Source organism: Carassius gibelio, chromosome A6 (assembly GCF_023724105.1).
Source record: "Carassius gibelio isolate Cgi1373 ecotype wild population from Czech Republic chromosome A6, carGib1.2-hapl.c, whole genome shotgun sequence".
Taxonomy (NCBI): domain Eukaryota; kingdom Metazoa; phylum Chordata; class Actinopteri; order Cypriniformes; family Cyprinidae; genus Carassius; species Carassius gibelio.
Genome location: NC_068376.1, coordinates 18,034,481 through 18,052,760, shown reverse-complemented (window position 1 = coordinate 18,052,760; position 18,280 = coordinate 18,034,481). Strand labels below are relative to the sequence as shown.

The window sequence follows — 18,280 nt, the reverse complement described above, 5'->3', positions numbered from 1 at the left end:
AGTCAGTGTCTCATGCGATGGCCTCAACTACAGTTGACAATGCATATGTCTTTGTTTGGCTAAAATGAATCCATCAAAGGTTTGTGTACATGAGCATTAGTTAGTTTCCGGAGTAACATGATGTATTTGCTCATTCAGCAGCACCTGGCTCCCTGCCTCTGGTTCTCTACAAAGCCACTGAAGGTTCTGACATGCATTCCATGCACTACAACATCCATGACTGTCTTTTGGCATTTAAAAAGTATGTGTAGAAGCCACCTTTGTTGAAAAGAACACAAGCATTTGCTACATTTGTTTGGTATCACTTGAATGATGTGGTGGTGTTAAAGTGTTGAACCAAGCATAGAATTCCATGAAATTTCACTATACAAGATCTTCAGTTATAGGGATTTGTAATAAAAATATATCTGGTGTGTAAAGATGCTTTTAAACAGCAAAGTTCCAGACTCTTTCTGGCAAGCATCACTTATACACTATGAAATCTTTTTTGAATCTGATATTTATTTAATAGATCTATTAGTTTAGCTCTTCTATGAACAGTAATTCTTTGTAAGTGCCTCTAACCAAAGAAAGAGAATGCAAGCGCACATGCTGTAAAGCGTCTTTCTCAGTCATAGATCGGTAATGCAACCCTTGCCATCGCAGTATCTTGCCACAGATTTGACTGACAACTGCACAGCAATACATAGTCATTATTGAAGTATTAATAAATAAAAGAAGTTTATTCAGTGCATAAGGCAAACATTTATTATATTAAAACAATATTATTGCAATTTCTATAGAAATTTAGAAAAATACTGTGATCTTTAAGGCTCTTTTCTTTTTTTTTGTCCAATGGATCATGCTCAAAATTAAAATGTAGGGAGGCAGAGAGAGAGAGTTTATAACCATAACTCTGCAAAAGCATACAAAAATAATTTTCTTTTAATTTGCAGTTCCTTTAGACTAGGGCGGTGCGATTAATCTAATCGCAATCAAGATTTGAGATGTTGTGGTTTGCTTATTTTAAAGCCTATGATTTTTGCAGGAGAGAGAGAGTGTGATTATTGATCTACAGGGTCAGATCAATAGTTAGGCAAATTAATAATAAAGAAAAACCTATGTAACAGGAGACAAACACCAAACAAAAAACCTGTTTCAACTGGCACCTGGCTCCAAATTTAAAACGAGTGTAAATTCAGTCTAACTGCTTTGCTAATTTTACTTGGATGAAATTAAACATTCAGCACATTTCCACTTCTTTCCCAAGTTCTTAAAACCCCAAATACTTTAAAATGAATAATTCAGCTTGTGTAACCAATGTAATACCTTAATAATTGAAAGTAATGGTCCTTTTATTTACACAAAATAAACTAATCTTTCCTGTGAAATTAAGTTAATTCTAATAATACCATTATAATATTCCCTTGGTAAAAAAACAAACAAACAATAGAACCCCTCCCAAAACACTATAGAAAATATAATGGGAATATTAATGGGAATTATATTGGCTTTAATTTAAACTATAATGGTGTCTATATGGTATTTGTTGGATTCTATTGATGGGATGTAATCTGGCAGATGGGAAACAATAGAACAATGCCTATTAGAATAATGCCAAAAACACACTTCAAAGGTCATTTTTAATTGCTTTAATGGAAACCATAAAATGTGATGTTTTCTATATTTTTTTTCATCAGGTGTACTGTGCTGCACACAATTGACAATTTTAAGCTGAAGCTTGACTTTGCAAAATTAAAATCAAAAATCAAATCACTATCGCAATATCTGTCAAAAAAAATTGCAAGATATTTTCCCCAAATCTTAACACCCCATCTTATTCACAGATTTCAAATCTAAATTGATGGGCATTGATCCAATTGAAACTAGACTCAAGATTAACGTTTATTGATGAGATGGACTCCGCATCTTTCTAAGATAATTAACTATGTAATGTGGAAAGTGAAGTGTGTTTTTTGTACCTCTGAAAGTGTATACGAGGGAGCATGACTGGCCTCTATCACTATAAACTTCACTAGAGTTACAGAACTGCAGACTAATAATAGCACTTTGAGTAGACAGACATGAAGTTGAATATGAGAACTCAGGAGCTCTGGGAGGACTTGCTATTAGCAATCTGTAAAAAATCTGCTTCTTCTTAACGGGCTTCTGATGTTATATTTTAGTATAAGCACAAGAGAAATATTATTAGCTGACAGTATGGATGTCCCTTCAGGCTTATCTGTTTTCTGTGCCCACCTCTGTATTTCACTATGGGAATCTCCCCAGGCGTGATAGACTATGGAAGCACAACCAGAATGGTTTGACTTCAGTTTTGTGAAACTATACATATAAAATATCTGCATGAAACAGAAACATCAGACCTGCTGTATGAGATGCAGATTCACTCTCTTCATATTAGGCTTCATATTAAGGCCTTTAAAAACTGTTAACACAGTTTATAGTTACGTTTCGCATATTAGTTTAAGCCGCTCGGCCTAAAGACAGTAAGTTCCCCTCAGATGTAGATTCATATAAACTCCTACCCCTAGTTGAAACTCAACTTATTTTAGCATCTCAACTGATTTGAATCTTCACATATTTGAGTCGATATTCAACCAGCTCGCGGTTAATCATTACATCCCTGGTGTCAAGTATGCCCAGGCAGTGCTGGTGGAAAGTTGCTTGCACTGTTGTTTGATGCTGGCCAGGATTCTAGAGAGAAGGGGTAGAGTGACGGCATCTTCCAAAGATGATCCGGTTCTCTCCGCTGTCCCTCCTTCGACAAAAGGGGCCCAACCCTCTCCCCTGCGTCATCTTTCTTCATGGGGGGGGATATTATGGATTTGGAGTCCCCTGAGTTTACACCACTTTTCCACCAGCTGTTGTTGACTGACAGCGATGAGGTTGAGGTAGATGAGGAAGATGAGGAGATGAGCCGGATGATGAGGAGCAGGATGATGCTATCCTGTCTGCAGCCCAAGCATCCAAAAAAACTAAGAACTAAGAACTTGTGTCGCCGTCGAGCTGATAAACTGTCCATGAAACATAGCACGGTTTAGTTTCACTTGCTGTGTAATGTTTCTCAAATGCAAAAGAAATGGGAACGCGGTGGTCACGCCTGTGCGACCGCTCACAAAAATTTGTTGCAACAGCACAAAATGCAACCATTTATTCACAGTCTGGAGCTCTGGGTCCGTCCTTTGGAGAGACGTGGTGTAATTGGTGCATGCCTGGAGGCATTCCCATAGTAAGATACCTTGCTCTGTTCTCAGAGAACATTTCCTGTTTGAAGTATTTTGATAAAGTGATGAAGCTACTAACATATAAACATCAGAAATCAGACCTATGTAAACTTCATGTTGACCACATCAGTTTCTGACTTTTCGATTTATGTTTTTCTTTTTTGTCATTTCCTGGCCTGAAAAGATACTGTTTTCAGGATACTGTGGCAACTATAGCTTCTCACAGTAATGCATGAGACAGTGAAACAATGCAATTCTTCAAAGTCCTCAATCAAGAAGTCACTTGAGACAAATCCAGACAGGTGAATGATCGCAAAATTACTCTAATGATTCCCTTTCTTTTCAGTTCTTTTATGCTGCCTGATGGGTAATCGTGTCCAAATCTGATACACTCCCAGAGAGAGATGTTCTCACACTGAGAAATCAAATCATCAATGGCAATGGCATTGTTTTCTAATATCCAAACCTCATGGAAATTTTGTCTGTCTACAGCTTTCATACAATCAGACAACATCCTGGAGGTACTACACTTTGGGGAAGGAGGCCTCTTGCAGGTATGTTTTTGTGAGTCTGTTAGCTTGTCTGGATACACAAAGCAACTGCTGTAATTTGATGCAATCTCATGAACAAACTGATGATCTTATGAGACAGTTCTTCAAAACCTCTTTGAAATGTTCTTGATGAATCTGCATGAGCAGTTATTGATTTAGCATCTTGGTATCTTTTGATCTGGATGATATAATTGCTTTTTGTTAGGGCTTTATGATTTATAGCATGTGATTGTCTTGCGAGTACTCTTCGTAAAGCTGGTTCTGTGATTAGCAGTAAATGTCCATCACCTGCTTTTAAATGGAGCGGTTCATCTGCGATTATGACGTGATATTGCGTAGCTTGTCAGCGAATTACGGCTCTGTACATTAAGTTCTGCTCCATTTGAAAGCAGTTGATTGACATTTGCTACTAATCGCAGAACCAGCTTTACTGACGCGACGTATGACAATTGCATGCGATTAATCGTGCAGCCCTACTTTTTGTCTTATCTCACTCTCTGTAGTGGTAAGAGTTATGAGACTAATGTAAGTGTAATTAGTTTATTTTTGGAAAATAAAAAGTTTGTTTTTCCCTTTCAGCAAGAACAGAATTATAGGAAACACAAAACAATTATTTAAATTAAATGTAGCACTTTTTTGGTACTCCAGTTGTCTATAACTTAGTTTTACTCTAGGTTAATCAGAGGTTTACAACAGCTTTAAAGGCTTTATCAATTTGACATTTTAATAAGTCTTTGTAAAGGCTTCTTTCTTTTTCTAGTACTGTTTGTGTCATTCTTTGCTGTACTATTAATGGTTAATTATTCTTCAAAAAGGTGTGACAGCCTAAATGATGTATTCAAATGACTTTAATTGTCCAATAAACTACTTACAAATATAAAAAAATATCTGAGCCATTTTGAAAGCGTAGCTGTAATAGTCCCTTGAATGGAACTTTGAACACTATGATCTTACTGGTTTTGTGTACATGTGAGTTTGGACTTTTGTGGAAATGTTAAGGTTTATCAATAGACTAGACTGTACTCCCAATCCAGTTGTTTCCTTCTTATTTTATCCCTACAGAAGTGAACCTCAGTGAGAACATCTCTAAGGTTATCTTTTTGAGAGTCTGATGCACACACTGTGTATACAAACAATAGCCCATCAAAATGGCAAGGTCCAGAAGATAGACTTCAACACTTTGCTAAAAATGTGTTTGATCTAGACCTTCTGTCATTGTAACCTGCTCTTTATAGATATCCTGCATACTACTATGATGTACTACTAGCTTTCAGAGTCTCATTTAATTTCTTTTCTTTTTACAGACAGAGTCTGATATTGATCTTAACTCATATCGTCAAAAAAGGTAAGGTTAAATTTCATACACCCAAAGATTGTCTGCATGAAACATTTTGGACGTCCTTTGCCAGAGTCAGCATGTGATTTTATATTAGATTGTCCAAGAAACATTTGTTCAGTACTCAATGAGACATGTGAACTAAATATTCCCACTACACTATGAGATTTTTCCTGTGCTCAAGAAAAAGAGCAAAAAACACAAGCGTCACAAGCTGTAATTTCATCAGACTTCCTTCGGATGTCAAATGATTTACTCAGATTCAGATACTCTTGGTGGTCATTGGCATTCAGTAAATTGTTGCAAAGCAGAGTTAAAGGAATGAATAAATCAATGGATGAATGAACGGTGTGTCTTTGCTCTGGCATTTTAAGTACTTCAGCAGTGATTTTACTCTTTGGATCAGGGGTGAATTGGGTAATTATCTTCCATCCCAGTAAGCACTTCTCATAGATAGCGAGTTAATGAAATTAAACAACACTGTCCTTTAAGTTTGTAAGCAGAGGAACTGGTATAAAATAGCAATGAGTCATAGTCAGAAAATATATTTTTCTCTAAAAACGCCAGAGGAATATTGATGATCCCATTTCCTTTTATACGTTATTTCAGACTTGTTTTGAACTAATTCCATTAAATCAACTTTTTGTGTACTAGTTGGCCTTTTCATTTGCTTAACCAATCAAAGCTTGAGGGATTGGCCAGCCTACTTCTCTGTATATGCTTGCGGTGGCTGGATTTCATTGGCCAATTGTCTGCGTTGTGACTCGTCATCTCAGTTGCAGGAGAACACACCCTTAGTCAACACCATCAGCATGTCGCATACAGTTTAGTGTGCATGGCCAAGTGTTGCACAAGTGAGAAAATGAGGAAGCAAGCAAATGCTGTTTGGTATATTTTTATTACAAAAATTAATAGCTTTTTGATCTAGTGCTAATAGACTTAGAGGGTTTCCTCTTTTGCTGATGGATGGACAGATTTTCTGTTGTGTTTTCAGATCTAGTATTGAACTTTGTGTCTACTGATAGTGGTGTCTTTATTGCAGACCTTTATGTTTTTATTTTTATTTTAAAGCATGCTACGACACGTGCACAGTTGGGAAGTGGTTGACACCATTTCAGCTGTGTTAGGGACTTTGTTGCAGCTTTTTTTTTTTTCTGTGGTTTGTGCCACCAGACCAGTTAGCCTAGTTAATGCATTGAGACTTATTTTTATATTTGATCACAAGGCATTAACTATATCTGATCACACCCCACCAAAACGATGTATGACTCATATTTTATGTCTCCTTAAAATGATGTTGATCTGCTGGTAGCGTTTTCCCCGTTTAGCTCTTTTCTAGTTCATTTCGACTAAACTGTGTAGCCAGAGGTCATGCTGACACTGTTTGATTCAGGCTTTAAAATCATCCACATTAGTTCATAAGTGTTGTGCTATCCTTACGTAAGATGCAGTAGAGAGATTCACAAGATACAGACTCTATTTCTCTTGAACACATTGCCGTGCAACCTGACATGCAACTTTCTGTTGTTAATCCACAAATCTGCTGCGTGCCTTGCTTCAGAGTGACAGTGTTCTGACAACCAGGGTTTAAGAGCCATTGTAAGTTTTAGTAGTTTAACATAAGTTTTGCCTCATTCGCAGATGTTTGGGGCCTTGTATAGGAGTCAAACTGTTTTAGAACACGTTACCCCTCTATGAAAAATATGAGTTATTGTAGTAACTTGCCAGTAGAGAGAGTGATGAATAGTTCTACATAGTGTTGAGTCTGTTGTCTAGTCTAGACAAAAAAATTATGGTAATATTTAACAGTAATTTGTTATGTTGTTGTTTAATTTTAATTTAAAATTGTTGTTATTATTGATGATGATAATAATATTAATAAAAAATTAATAATAGTGAAAACAATCATCTTCAGATAATCAGATATCTTGGCTTATGCTTTCAACTATAGGGATCTCTTTTACATTACTATAAGGTTACAATTAAAAACAGAGCCTGATCTTAACTTCAATTACTATTTATTTATATATTAAAATAGGCACTCAAATAAAATAAAATGTATGCAAAAATGTAACTTGCACATAATGCTGTTTTTTATTATTATTCATTCCTAAATTATAAAAACTCTTTGTTGAAATATATTAATTTACACAGTGCCTCTCATAACTCGTTTCATAACCGATTCATTTAAACATTAAATAATTAAGGCCTCACTAGCAGGAAAAGTAAAATGTAATGATTTATATAGTCTGTATTTTTGTGAATGCTCTTCTCTGCACTTAATTTCTCTAGTGAATTAATGAGCTGTGGACACTGATGGCTGCCTGAGGTAAATGAAATGCTACGTGACATTTTGTTTACAAGCTATTTTTTATTGCTGTCTTTCAAAGGTTGAAACACTGATTGAGCGATTACATGAGGCATGAGATGTTCATTCATGTTTTTTTGCGTTGAAACTAGTAGTAAAGAGGAGCTGAATCCCGCCGCGCTGCCGTTTGAACTGAGGTGTTTGTGCAGCGATTTGTTGCACCAAAATTGTATTTATTGTTTGAATTTCCTGAAAAAGATATTTAAATTTAATTTGAAAGATTCTAATAAAAAGTAACAATTTATAAATCTGGAAATTTCCAATGAAGTTCCTCTCATGCAGTGGTTAAACCAGTGCTGTATGTGTTTGGTACATATGCGTACTGAACCGAAAGACCCATACCGAGATTTTTCCCTAATCTGAGTACAACTGTACAATAAAACTGTTCATATTTATGTATGTATTATACTCCCATTAAAAACAACCAAGACCTCACTTCAAAGGTTTTTCAAAGCAGTTTCTTCTTGGTGAGTTGGGTTATTTTAGCTTTCTGGTGTCTGGTTCATAGTTTGCTACTACTTACTAAAAAATATTTCCTACAAGACAAATGTATGCTTGTTGTTTTTTCGAAACGATGACAATACCTTAGGCCACATTAGTTGGTTACACCCTAAAATCACTGATATCGGACCATATCATTTATCATAGATTAATTATTTAGTCTGCCAACTGCAAAATCTAGCCAATATATGAGGAGAGTAGTGTAAAATGAAATATGGTACAATGGGGAGGGGGAATGGGATTATAGACTTCAAACTCTGAGAAAATGTATGTGTGAATGTGGTTTGGTGTTTGATCCAACTCTTTGTATCAAAGGTTTGCCCAGTGGAAGGATGTTTCAACTGAACTTTTAATGTTTGGGGTAAACCTGATGCTTCCATGCCAGACAAAGCCTATTTGTTACTGTGTATGTGTAAGTTTGGGTGTATATTTCTATTTGCCTGAAGAAAAATAGAGAGGCATCATTTGATCTCTTTGACAGGACAAAATATGGTGTGTTTTGGGGAGGGAAGAGGAAAAACAGCATATTGGCTTCCCCTCATTTACAGTGTATCGTCTTTCTCTTGCAGTGCGTCCTCTCAGCGGGGGAACAGCAGACCCATACGCTTTGAGCCTCCAATGCTGGACTTTCATGAACAGTAAGAACACCCTCACTGGGTAGTTGACTTGACGTATAAAGCAATGACAGCACTGTCCTACAGTTTAAAATAATATTGAATCCTCTAAAACACATTTTTTCCCTAATTAGTACGTAATGCAGGGATATTTATAACAAATCACTGTTTATATTATTTAACTATTAACTATTTAACTGTGAATTTAATCTAAAGGTTTCCTGCTGGCTTACTATCACTATTCTAGTTTTAAAGAATGACCAATTTGTCAAAATGCCTCAACTAAATAAAGAAAGTTCCTCAATCGTTATTATTGGAGCTATATATTATGAGCTATATGTAATGCACTGATTAGAATATTGCCAGATGTAAGATGACCGATTCTAAGAAATGCTGGGTGGATTTCTACAGAATTTGTAAAAAAAAAAAAAAGAAAAGGAAATTGTGCACTTGAATGTAGTTTTGTTACACTTATTTTATTTGGTCTTTTGTGTATTTTAGTATGTGTCATTTAAAGAAGCTAAGGGTCCGGAGAGGAATTTGCTTATTTCCCCAGCGGTCATGCAGGAATTTCTTATGTGTTTTTATAATAGTGTTTTTTTTATTTTTTTTATTATTATTTATGAATAAAATAAAGTCTGTGATTTACATTACTTGATAAATACTTGATAAACTATAAATGAAGAAAGGCAGCCAAATAAGGATGACCCCACTGGGGCATTTTGATTAAGTTATTCTTGAGAGCTTTGTTTTTCCTTCCATATGCCCTTCTTAGTTGTCATTTATGAATTTTTGAATGAACTGTCAGAGAGTGGAGTTGTAAAACAAGCTTTTTATATTGTCCTCCTGCCAGATAACTCTGATTTCACCCCTCTTTGACTTCCTATGGAGTCGTTGCACAGTCTCTCTCTCTCAGCAGCAGCAAGCAGTAGAGCCTCAGATAAATTAATATCTTATACTTTAACTGCATACTGATAGCATGTTCAGTCAAAGTTTGTTTATCTGATTATTTGACAGGTCGATTGAGAGAGAATCAGGTTTTTGACTCATTTAGATTTTGCTTCTAGTATGTACTTGCATATAGAGTGATAAATGGGAACGAGCCACCTCAGATGCTGAATAGACTCATTTATTTTTAGTTAACCTAATTTTCATTTCAAATTAACATTTACTGACACTTTTAAAGGTAAAGCTTTGACTCCAAAAGCATGTCACACACCACTCTGTCCTATTCCTGGTTGCTAAATATTATTTTGTCCATCCATAGGCCAGTTGGAATGCCAAAAATGGAAAAAGTTTACTTACACAATCCAAGTTCAGAAGAAATAAGTTTAATATCAATATCAGCGACAACATCACATTTTCATGCATCCTTTTTTCAGAATAGGGTAAGTATTTTTATTTATTTGTTTTAAGTATCATGTTTAAATAATTGACATTTATTATGTACATTACCATTTGTAAGTTTGCAGTAAGGAAGATTTTTTAAAAGTTAATTAGAAATTAATACTTTTATTGAGCAGAGGGGCATTAAATTGTTCAAAATGACAGTACACTGATACAGTAAAAAAAAACTTATTTCAAATCAGTTCTGTTCTTTTGAATGGTCTACTGAACAAAAAATATAACCGATTCCAAAAACATATTAAGCAGCGCAACTGTATTCCACATTGATAATCAGAAATATTTTAGCGTGGAAATTAGCATATTAAAATGATTTATGAAGCATCATAAGATACTGAATTCTTAAGTGATGGTGCTGAATTCTTTCAGCATTTATTTCATATTTCACAATATTATTTTTATGGTGTTTTTGATCAAATAAAGCATCCCTAGTAAAGCATCCCTTGACCCCAAATTTTTGAATGTTAGTGTATTTATCACAGAAAGACCCAACTTTTGATCTACAAAGTACTGAGACAGCTTTGACTTCCTGTTCAAACTTGGCACAGAAGAACAGTAATGTTCTTTTAGCTTGTGTGCCAGCTGCTGGATGTGTGTTAAATACCTCATCTTCTTGTTTGGCATGGAAGATGACGTAAATGTCTGAGCTCCCACCAAAGGTCATCTGATGAAGACCTCAGTGAGGACACCTCCTTGCTTTGTATATTTTTGATGTGTGGAAGGAGTTATTGACCTTCACTTTTACACACGTCAGTAAAACAGCAGGACATTGGCCTTACTGAAATGTCTCAATAAAGCTATTAGTGTGTGGGTTTTCACACTCTATTTGGTTATAAATGAAACACATCCCACCTCTTCCTGACACCTGCATAAATCAGCTCCTCTCTGCCCTGGCTAATGGATTGTGGCTGACCAGACTCGACATCAGCCGTCTTAACTCGGTCTACTCTTGGGTACCCAAGATTACAACCCAATTTAACACCCATTTAGGGTGATACATTTGAAATGGATGATGCTAAATACAACTTTAAACTGGATCCAAAATGGTTTCAGCATCATCCACATAAATTATGTTGAGGTGGTTGAAAAGGCATTTGCGGCCACCCTAAACATCACTTATATATTTAGATTAATGTAAAATAAATATAAATATGAAAAAAATGTGCCTATTATTTTAAATAATTGCTTATAGATTTTTTTTTTTACCAAATAGTAAGTTTGTTATATTTTTATAATATATTTATATCATTTATATCATGCACTTGTAACAGACTGACAAAGTGAGCGATATGTATGGAGTGATGTGTGTAATCTCGCATAAATGTAGCATTTTCCATCATTTATTTGCAGATAATTCCACCTGGAGGCAACACCTCGTTTGATGTGGTGTTTCTAGCTCGAGTAGTAGGGAATGTAGAAAATACTTTATTTATTAACACATCGCATCATGGAGTTTTTACATACCAGGTACATTTCATTCTCTTAATCATGTTGTTCTGTGTTTGATGTACAACTTTTAATGCAATGATCCTAAAAGAACTGTTGTTTAATTTTAGGTGTTTGGTGTGGGCATCCCCAATCCCTACAGACTCAGGCCCTTTGTAGGGGCCAGAGTTCCAGTAAATAGCAGCTTCTCTCCACTCATAAGCATCTTCAACCCTCACAGTGAACCACTGCAGGTACACAAAACACCTCTGCTTGGCATGGTACACCTATATCATATTTTCTTTAATTTTGGCTGTTTGTCTAAATACTTATGTCTGCATCACCATTTTTTTAATGGTTTTAGGTTGTAGAGATGTACACCAGTGGGGGAGACCTACATTTAGAGCTGCCTACTGGACAGCAGGGTGGCACCAAAACATTATGGGTGAGCACTTTTTATTCACACATCATTATTGTAGAATTAATTATTTTCATGTCCTAAATTTGTGGTGTTCTGTAGGAGATTGCTCCATTCGAGACAAAGGGTGTGATGAGAGCTAGCTTCTCCTCTCGAGACGCTGACAACCACACAGCCTTTATCAGAATTAAAACAAATGCGTCCAACGAGGACGAGTTTATCATTCTCCCTGTAGAGGTTGAAGTCACCACAGGTCAGTTGAAATAATTTTTTTTTTTTTTTTTTTTTTAAGTCGTCTGATCTTCTATACTTAAGCACTGATATTTTGTGCATTTTCCCAGCACCTGGTATATACTCCTCCACAGAGATGCTGGACTTTGGTACGCTTCGATCGCAAGGTGGGCTTTTTCCCTATATTATTTGATGGTAGCTTGGTAGAACAGCAAGCATACTGTGGAAAAAGATGACAAATATCTGTGTCCTTTCAACTTTACAGATCGACCAAAACAACTGAATTTGCATCTGTTAAATTCAGGAGCAAAAGATGTATCCATCATGGTAATTTGTAGGACTTATTTACATGGCTTGTTTGTATGTTTAGGGTTGGTAAGATTTTTTTTTTTTTTTTTATATATTTTGAAATGACTCTCTTATGCTCACCAAGGCTGTATTTATTTGAAATAATTTGAAAACTACAGCATAAATAGTAATAATGTGTAATTATTTGCAGTTCAAAATAATTTTGAATAAATGCATCTTTGCTAAATAAAAGTATTAATTTACTGGTCCCAGACTGGTCTACAAATTTTTGAATGGTAGTGTAAATCTTAAGATCTGGCAAGGTTTTTGATCTAACCAGTGAAGAAAATATACTTTTTAATTCTCTTAATGTGTTTTGTAGAGTGTTAGGCCAACTCCGTCAAATGAAGCGGTCACAGTGGAGTTCAAGCAAATTACACTAAAAGCTGGAGAGAGTCGATATACTAAAGTTGCGAGTATTAGTTTTGATGGTAAGTACTGTTGTTTTTGCATCACCTTTGACCTTAGTCCTCATAGATTATCATACACCTCTATTGATTCGATGATAATCCGTGTAATAAATCAGATTTGTATCAATAGGTCAAAAGTTCGTGAAGTTTCTGTAATGTTGACATCAAAGCATTTCAAGTCTATTTACATTGTTACCGATGTCTTTGATGCTTGATTTATTTTAGACATCAGTAGTCATTGTTTTACATGGAACAAGATGTTTGTTTAGAGATACAACTACAGAAATGTTCATGGTGTTTGTTGGTTTATTACATTCCAGCTTCAAAAGCAAGAAGATCAGACCAGTTTTCTGGGAAAATAACTGTGAAGGCAAAAGAGAAAAGCTACTCAAAACTTGAAATTCCTTACCAAGCTGAAGTTTTAGAAGGGTAAGGTTTCTTTAAGTTCACCAGCATATATTTCACATTTTTGTAACTATTTCACAGTGTACTCCTGCTCACTGTTTCCAGGTACCTGGGCTTTGATCACACATCCACCCTGTTCCACATCAGAGACAGTCCTGTAGATCCAGTGGACAGGCCCATCTTCCTCACCAATACTTTCAACTTTGCCATCCGCATCCACAATGTGTCACTTCCAGAAGAAGCCAAGACTATGTTCAATGTAAGGAGTTATTCTAGCTTTCTGGATGTGTGTATTCACATTTCTGTAAACAGAAAATTTAAATCTAGTTTTTTTGTTGTTTTGCAGGTGCATAATTTCAGCACTCCAGTTCTTATCCCTCCGCATGAGTCCCGCTACATTTTCTCCCTTCTGTTTCGACCAGTACGATCCTCCATCCACATCGACAGCAACATTCTCCTCATCACTAATGCTTCTAAATTCCACCTGCCAGTCAGGGCCTACACAGGCTTCTTGGAGGTATGTTAGGAACAGCCTAAATGTGACACTGTCACTAATGTAACCCACTTATGAATTTCAGATGTTGTGAAATGTGTATATATGTAATTTTATAGATTAATTGGCCATGATTTGTCTTTGCTTTCTTATTTAACAGCCCGTTGTTCTTCCTCCCTGTCTTCGAGAGCAAATCCTAGACTTTGGTGTCCTTAGTGCTACAGATACCAGCAGTTTAGTTTTTGTGGTTATCAACAGCAACCCAATTGAGGTGGGAGGTCATCATGTTCAGTACAGTGTGACATGTCATTTGGATAAAAATAACAGTTCTGTTGAAGCTTTTAAGACATTACTGAAGCGAACAGGGATGTCGATATGGCTTTGTCTTTATAATTACATTATTGAGAATTTATAGTAATTATATACATTATAGAGATTTTTTCTGCCCTGCAGTTGGAGATAAAGTCATGGTTGGTGACGGGAGACAGTCTGTCAATGGAGTTACTTAATACAGAAAGAGGGAACAGAAGTATAGCACTGAGCAGAACACAAGAGCTCCAGAACACGTCAGCTGCTCAATACAAAACCGTAAGAACCATCTTTACTATTACTGATACTTGTAAATGTATCATATCACAGTCATTTTCTATGTAATGTACAGCATTACACAGGGCTTAACTAGTCTTTTTCCAGAATATTTCCTAACAGTAGTACTAGGTATCGAGTTCGATATTTGTTGGGCACTGACCGAATTGCCTTGATCGTATCAAGTATCGAAAAGTCTCTTTTCATTCGGTACCAAATTTTGATACCTAAGGGGTTAATCTCATCACCGTCAGTGAGCCAGTTAAGGGGGTCGCACACCGGACGAGAAGCGCAGCGCCGCGTCGCGTCGCGCCACGTCTTTAAAATTCGAACACATTATTCTCTATGTGAGTACACACACCAGCGGCGCCATTCGGCGTCTGTCCGCGGCGCCCAGCTACGACTCAGAACGCTGTTCAAATTTCTGCCGCGCCACAGAGCGCCATCCGCATAGTTTTATATTAAAAAACCCAGATGTTATAAACTGAAACTGAAATTAAAGTACAGCACACTTGTTTCATTCAAATAAAACATTACAAAGTGTTTGGTTACGTTTTCAGCAGCACAGTTGCCTAGACAACAGATACAACAAAACAATAACAGACTTATTATAATAACACAGATTCTTTTCATTAATTAACGTTAAAAACTCAGCTTTTATCAATTAAAATCATATATTTAAAATTAAAATAATAGATGAAGTTAAAACTCTCCCATCTTGCTGCGAAATTGAGCTCACGCATATAGAATGTGCGCGTCCAGTGTGCGATACCTCGAGTTGTCCTACATGTGGCGCGACGCGGTGCGTCTCGTCCGGTGTGCGACCGCCTTAAGTGTGCAGCATGTGTGATGTGCCTAAATCATGTGCTGATGATTGACTCTGGTTGAGGAATCCAGGAAAACGCGTGTTAAGATGGGCGTACGCGGTGCGAAATCGGATGGTCGGAAGATCATATGTGCTCGCACATGTCACAAAGTTAATATAACTGCTCTCTCTCTCTCATAACTGCATATAGAATATTGATACGAGCCGCGACCATTTCCTACACATACAGGTTTTTTTTCTGTAACAGGAAACCCGGGACGTCTGGTGACCCTAGTGTGTGTGTGTGTCTTTGTTATGGTTTATGGGTACACAAACCTCTATAATGACATGGGTATTACAACGTAAACATGGTTTATGAACACACCTTCTGTGCCCTCGTAATGGCTTAAAGACTATACGGTGTTTCATTGAAATTTTAAACATGCATTATCCTGTGATGAATAGAGGTAGTGTATGGGGATAGAATATAGGCTACAGTTTGTACAGGATAGCAAACCATTACGTTTGAGTCCCCGTAAACTACATAAGCGCATGTGTGTGAGAGAGCGCGCGCGCCGCGAGAGATAATAAAAACGCATGGTACATACACTGCTAGAAACCTCATACAGTGCTCATTCAGTAAGTTTATCCTCTTGGTCAATAGTCCACATTCGCCGTGGCGCTGCTGTCTTCGTTTTTCTTCTTCTGTGGTTTTCCTAGTTCGTGATTGGTCAACTTCAGATAGATCGGCTCGTTCAACCGTACACATGTCACGAATTCAAACCGATAGCTCACAAACTTTTTAGGCCGGTTTAAAAATGATCGGGAGGTCGGGAAGTGCTCGTAAGCCACTCTGCTCGGCTCATAATTCCTTGCACATGATACGAGCCGCGTCACAAAAGTCATAATCGAGTGTTTATTATAGTGGAAAGTGAATAGAAATTATGATTTTGTTTAAGCTATGTGTTAAAATGAAAACACACTAGTGTAAACTTAGCCAATGGGACATGAGTCCTGGGGACATAATCCTTGAAGAGAGGGCTTGTCTGTCTCCTGAAAAAGTGGACATGCTCATTTTTTTTGAAGAACTGCAGAGTGATTTAAAGATCTAAAGCATGCAGCAGTGATCCTCACAAACTGACTTTAAACTCTTCATTTTGCACTTTTTTGTTTTGTTTTGTTTAATGTGTAATGTAAAATGGATTTTCTAAGGTGACCAAAAAAGTATCGTTCAGGAACCGGTATCGAAGTCAAGGTGTCGTTATTTATATCTTCATTTATGTCAGTGAAAATAATGCAGATATTAAAGATTAAAAACATAACTCATAATCCAAAGGGTCCATACATGGCTATCTCAGTGTTCAGATTAACTCCAGGCAGTCTCAGGACTTCTGGTGGAATCTTTGCATGTCCGTACTTGTAATAAAACTGCAGAAGTGTTGCAAGGTTTGTGGTTTTAGGTTACTGCAAGATTTTATTTTAGACATTTCTTAAAGACCCAAAGTAAGGCAATGTAAAATGAATGGAACAGTTCACGTAAAAATGTTTCAGTTAGACTGTTGTCTTTTGTATACTTGGCAATAGAGTTACACTGGAGTATGTATATTTATTTAGGAAAAGCAGGATGGCTACATAACTGTATGTGTAGGTGTTCATAACTCCATATTGCTTGTCTGTTTTCTCTCAGGTCATTTTAGCCTCAGGCTACTATGCAGCATTTAAAGTCACTTTGGTAGCTAAAGCTCTGGAGGGAGTTTATGATGGAGCAGTACATATTACAACCGACTATGAGGTATGTGTTTCATCCAGAAAAAGAGTGTTGCCTCTTTTCACCAGAAAATGGTGCAGGTTGTTATATATAGGGATGTTCGATCATGATTTTTCATGTCCGATTCCGTTTTTATTTTTTTTTATTTTTTTTTACTAGCAATCTGGCCGATTCCGATTTCCAATATATATATTTTTTTCTTTAAGCAACAAACAAAAAAGAAGGAAAGTATGCATAAACAAGATGTTTATTTGGTAATTAATAATTAATAGAAAACAATAACCGTAATAATCTGAAATTAACGGCAGTAACTGCACAGGAAGTAGCCTACATTCAATACAAACATAGATGGTGCAGAAATCAGCATTTAGCTTTTGTATTTGAATTGGGTTGAAACTACATAGAACTGGCCTTAAATGAAAAGATTAACTGTGAAATGTGAAATTAAAGGCAACAACTGCATAGTTCTACAGCTTTACCATTGAGACTAAATAAATGAATGCTATTTTTTTTTACTTGAGCCAATGAAAAATAAATAACTATTTGCTCAAGTTAAAAAATATAGATGTAAATCATTACCCTAAAATTTTTTCGGTGGATAAATGAAACACTTTTTCAGTGTGCAGCAGGTGATTTTTAAAACAAGTCGATGTATTTTTAAGGTAAAAGAAAATTAATAATCTTATACAGAACTGACATTTACTTCTGGCTTTTCAAACATGTATGCAAGTTATACTTTACAAAAAAAAAAAAAAATCAGTTTTGTCACAGTTTAGTCGGTTTAGTTTCTCATCCAACACGGGAGAAGTTGAGCTAAACATCCTTCACTGTCTCCGCTTGTGGTGCAGGGCGCGTATGGAATTACATAGGCGCGGAAAGGTACAGTATGATCACGCAGGGAAAGCCGGGTGCTTCTCTATTTGTGCGCCAGTTTACCAGCTGCTGTTTGCTTCCTGCTATCTGTGCCTCAGACATGAAGCTCTGCACTTCCAGTGCTGATCGGCCGCCCGTGTCCTGTGCACAGATTTCGAAATACTTCCACACAAATGAAATGATAGCAAATTATTACAATGTAGTCTGTGCACGTGGGCGCACTTCTGGAAAAAATCGGCCAAAAAAAAAGACCAAAAACCACCCGATTGCCGATCTCGTATTTTAAGCAAAAACCGTCCGGTTCCGATTTATGGCCGGTCAACCGGTGCATCCCTATAAATATAAAAGACTGTGGCAACAATCAAGCAATGCTTTGTAAACCTTCAGCTTATCTGCCTTTTTTTTGTCTATTTATTCAGATATTAACCATCCCTGTAAAGACTCTCATAGCAGTAGGAACATTAAGCTGTTCACCCAAACAAATAATTCTTCCCCCTTCATTCCCGGTAAGTTTTTTTTTT

The 18,280-nt window shown here is 36.5% G+C and overlaps 1 protein-coding gene across 2 annotated transcripts in view; it reads left to right on the top strand.

The window, feature by feature from the left end:
- LOC128015590 (transmembrane protein 131) overlaps positions 1–18,280 on the top strand; it is a 38,341-nt gene that overhangs the window by 4,150 nt on the left and 15,911 nt on the right. For both annotated transcript variants that reach the window (XM_052599536.1, XM_052599535.1), the window contains exons 2-19: positions 3,717–3,778; positions 5,080–5,120; positions 8,550–8,618; positions 9,862–9,982; positions 11,349–11,465; positions 11,555–11,677; positions 11,788–11,868; positions 11,944–12,094; positions 12,183–12,239; positions 12,338–12,399; positions 12,743–12,851; positions 13,151–13,259; positions 13,341–13,494; positions 13,582–13,752; positions 13,889–13,999; positions 14,182–14,316; positions 16,806–16,910; positions 18,179–18,265. In XM_052599536.1, coding sequence (XP_052455496.1) covers positions 3,717–3,778; positions 5,080–5,120; positions 8,550–8,618; positions 9,862–9,982; positions 11,349–11,465; positions 11,555–11,677; positions 11,788–11,868; positions 11,944–12,094; positions 12,183–12,239; positions 12,338–12,399; positions 12,743–12,851; positions 13,151–13,259; positions 13,341–13,494; positions 13,582–13,752; positions 13,889–13,999; positions 14,182–14,316; positions 16,806–16,910; positions 18,179–18,265 — 1,865 coding nt within the window. The remainder of the gene's footprint in view (positions 1–3,716; positions 3,779–5,079; positions 5,121–8,549; positions 8,619–9,861; positions 9,983–11,348; positions 11,466–11,554; positions 11,678–11,787; positions 11,869–11,943; positions 12,095–12,182; positions 12,240–12,337; positions 12,400–12,742; positions 12,852–13,150; positions 13,260–13,340; positions 13,495–13,581; positions 13,753–13,888; positions 14,000–14,181; positions 14,317–16,805; positions 16,911–18,178; positions 18,266–18,280) is intronic.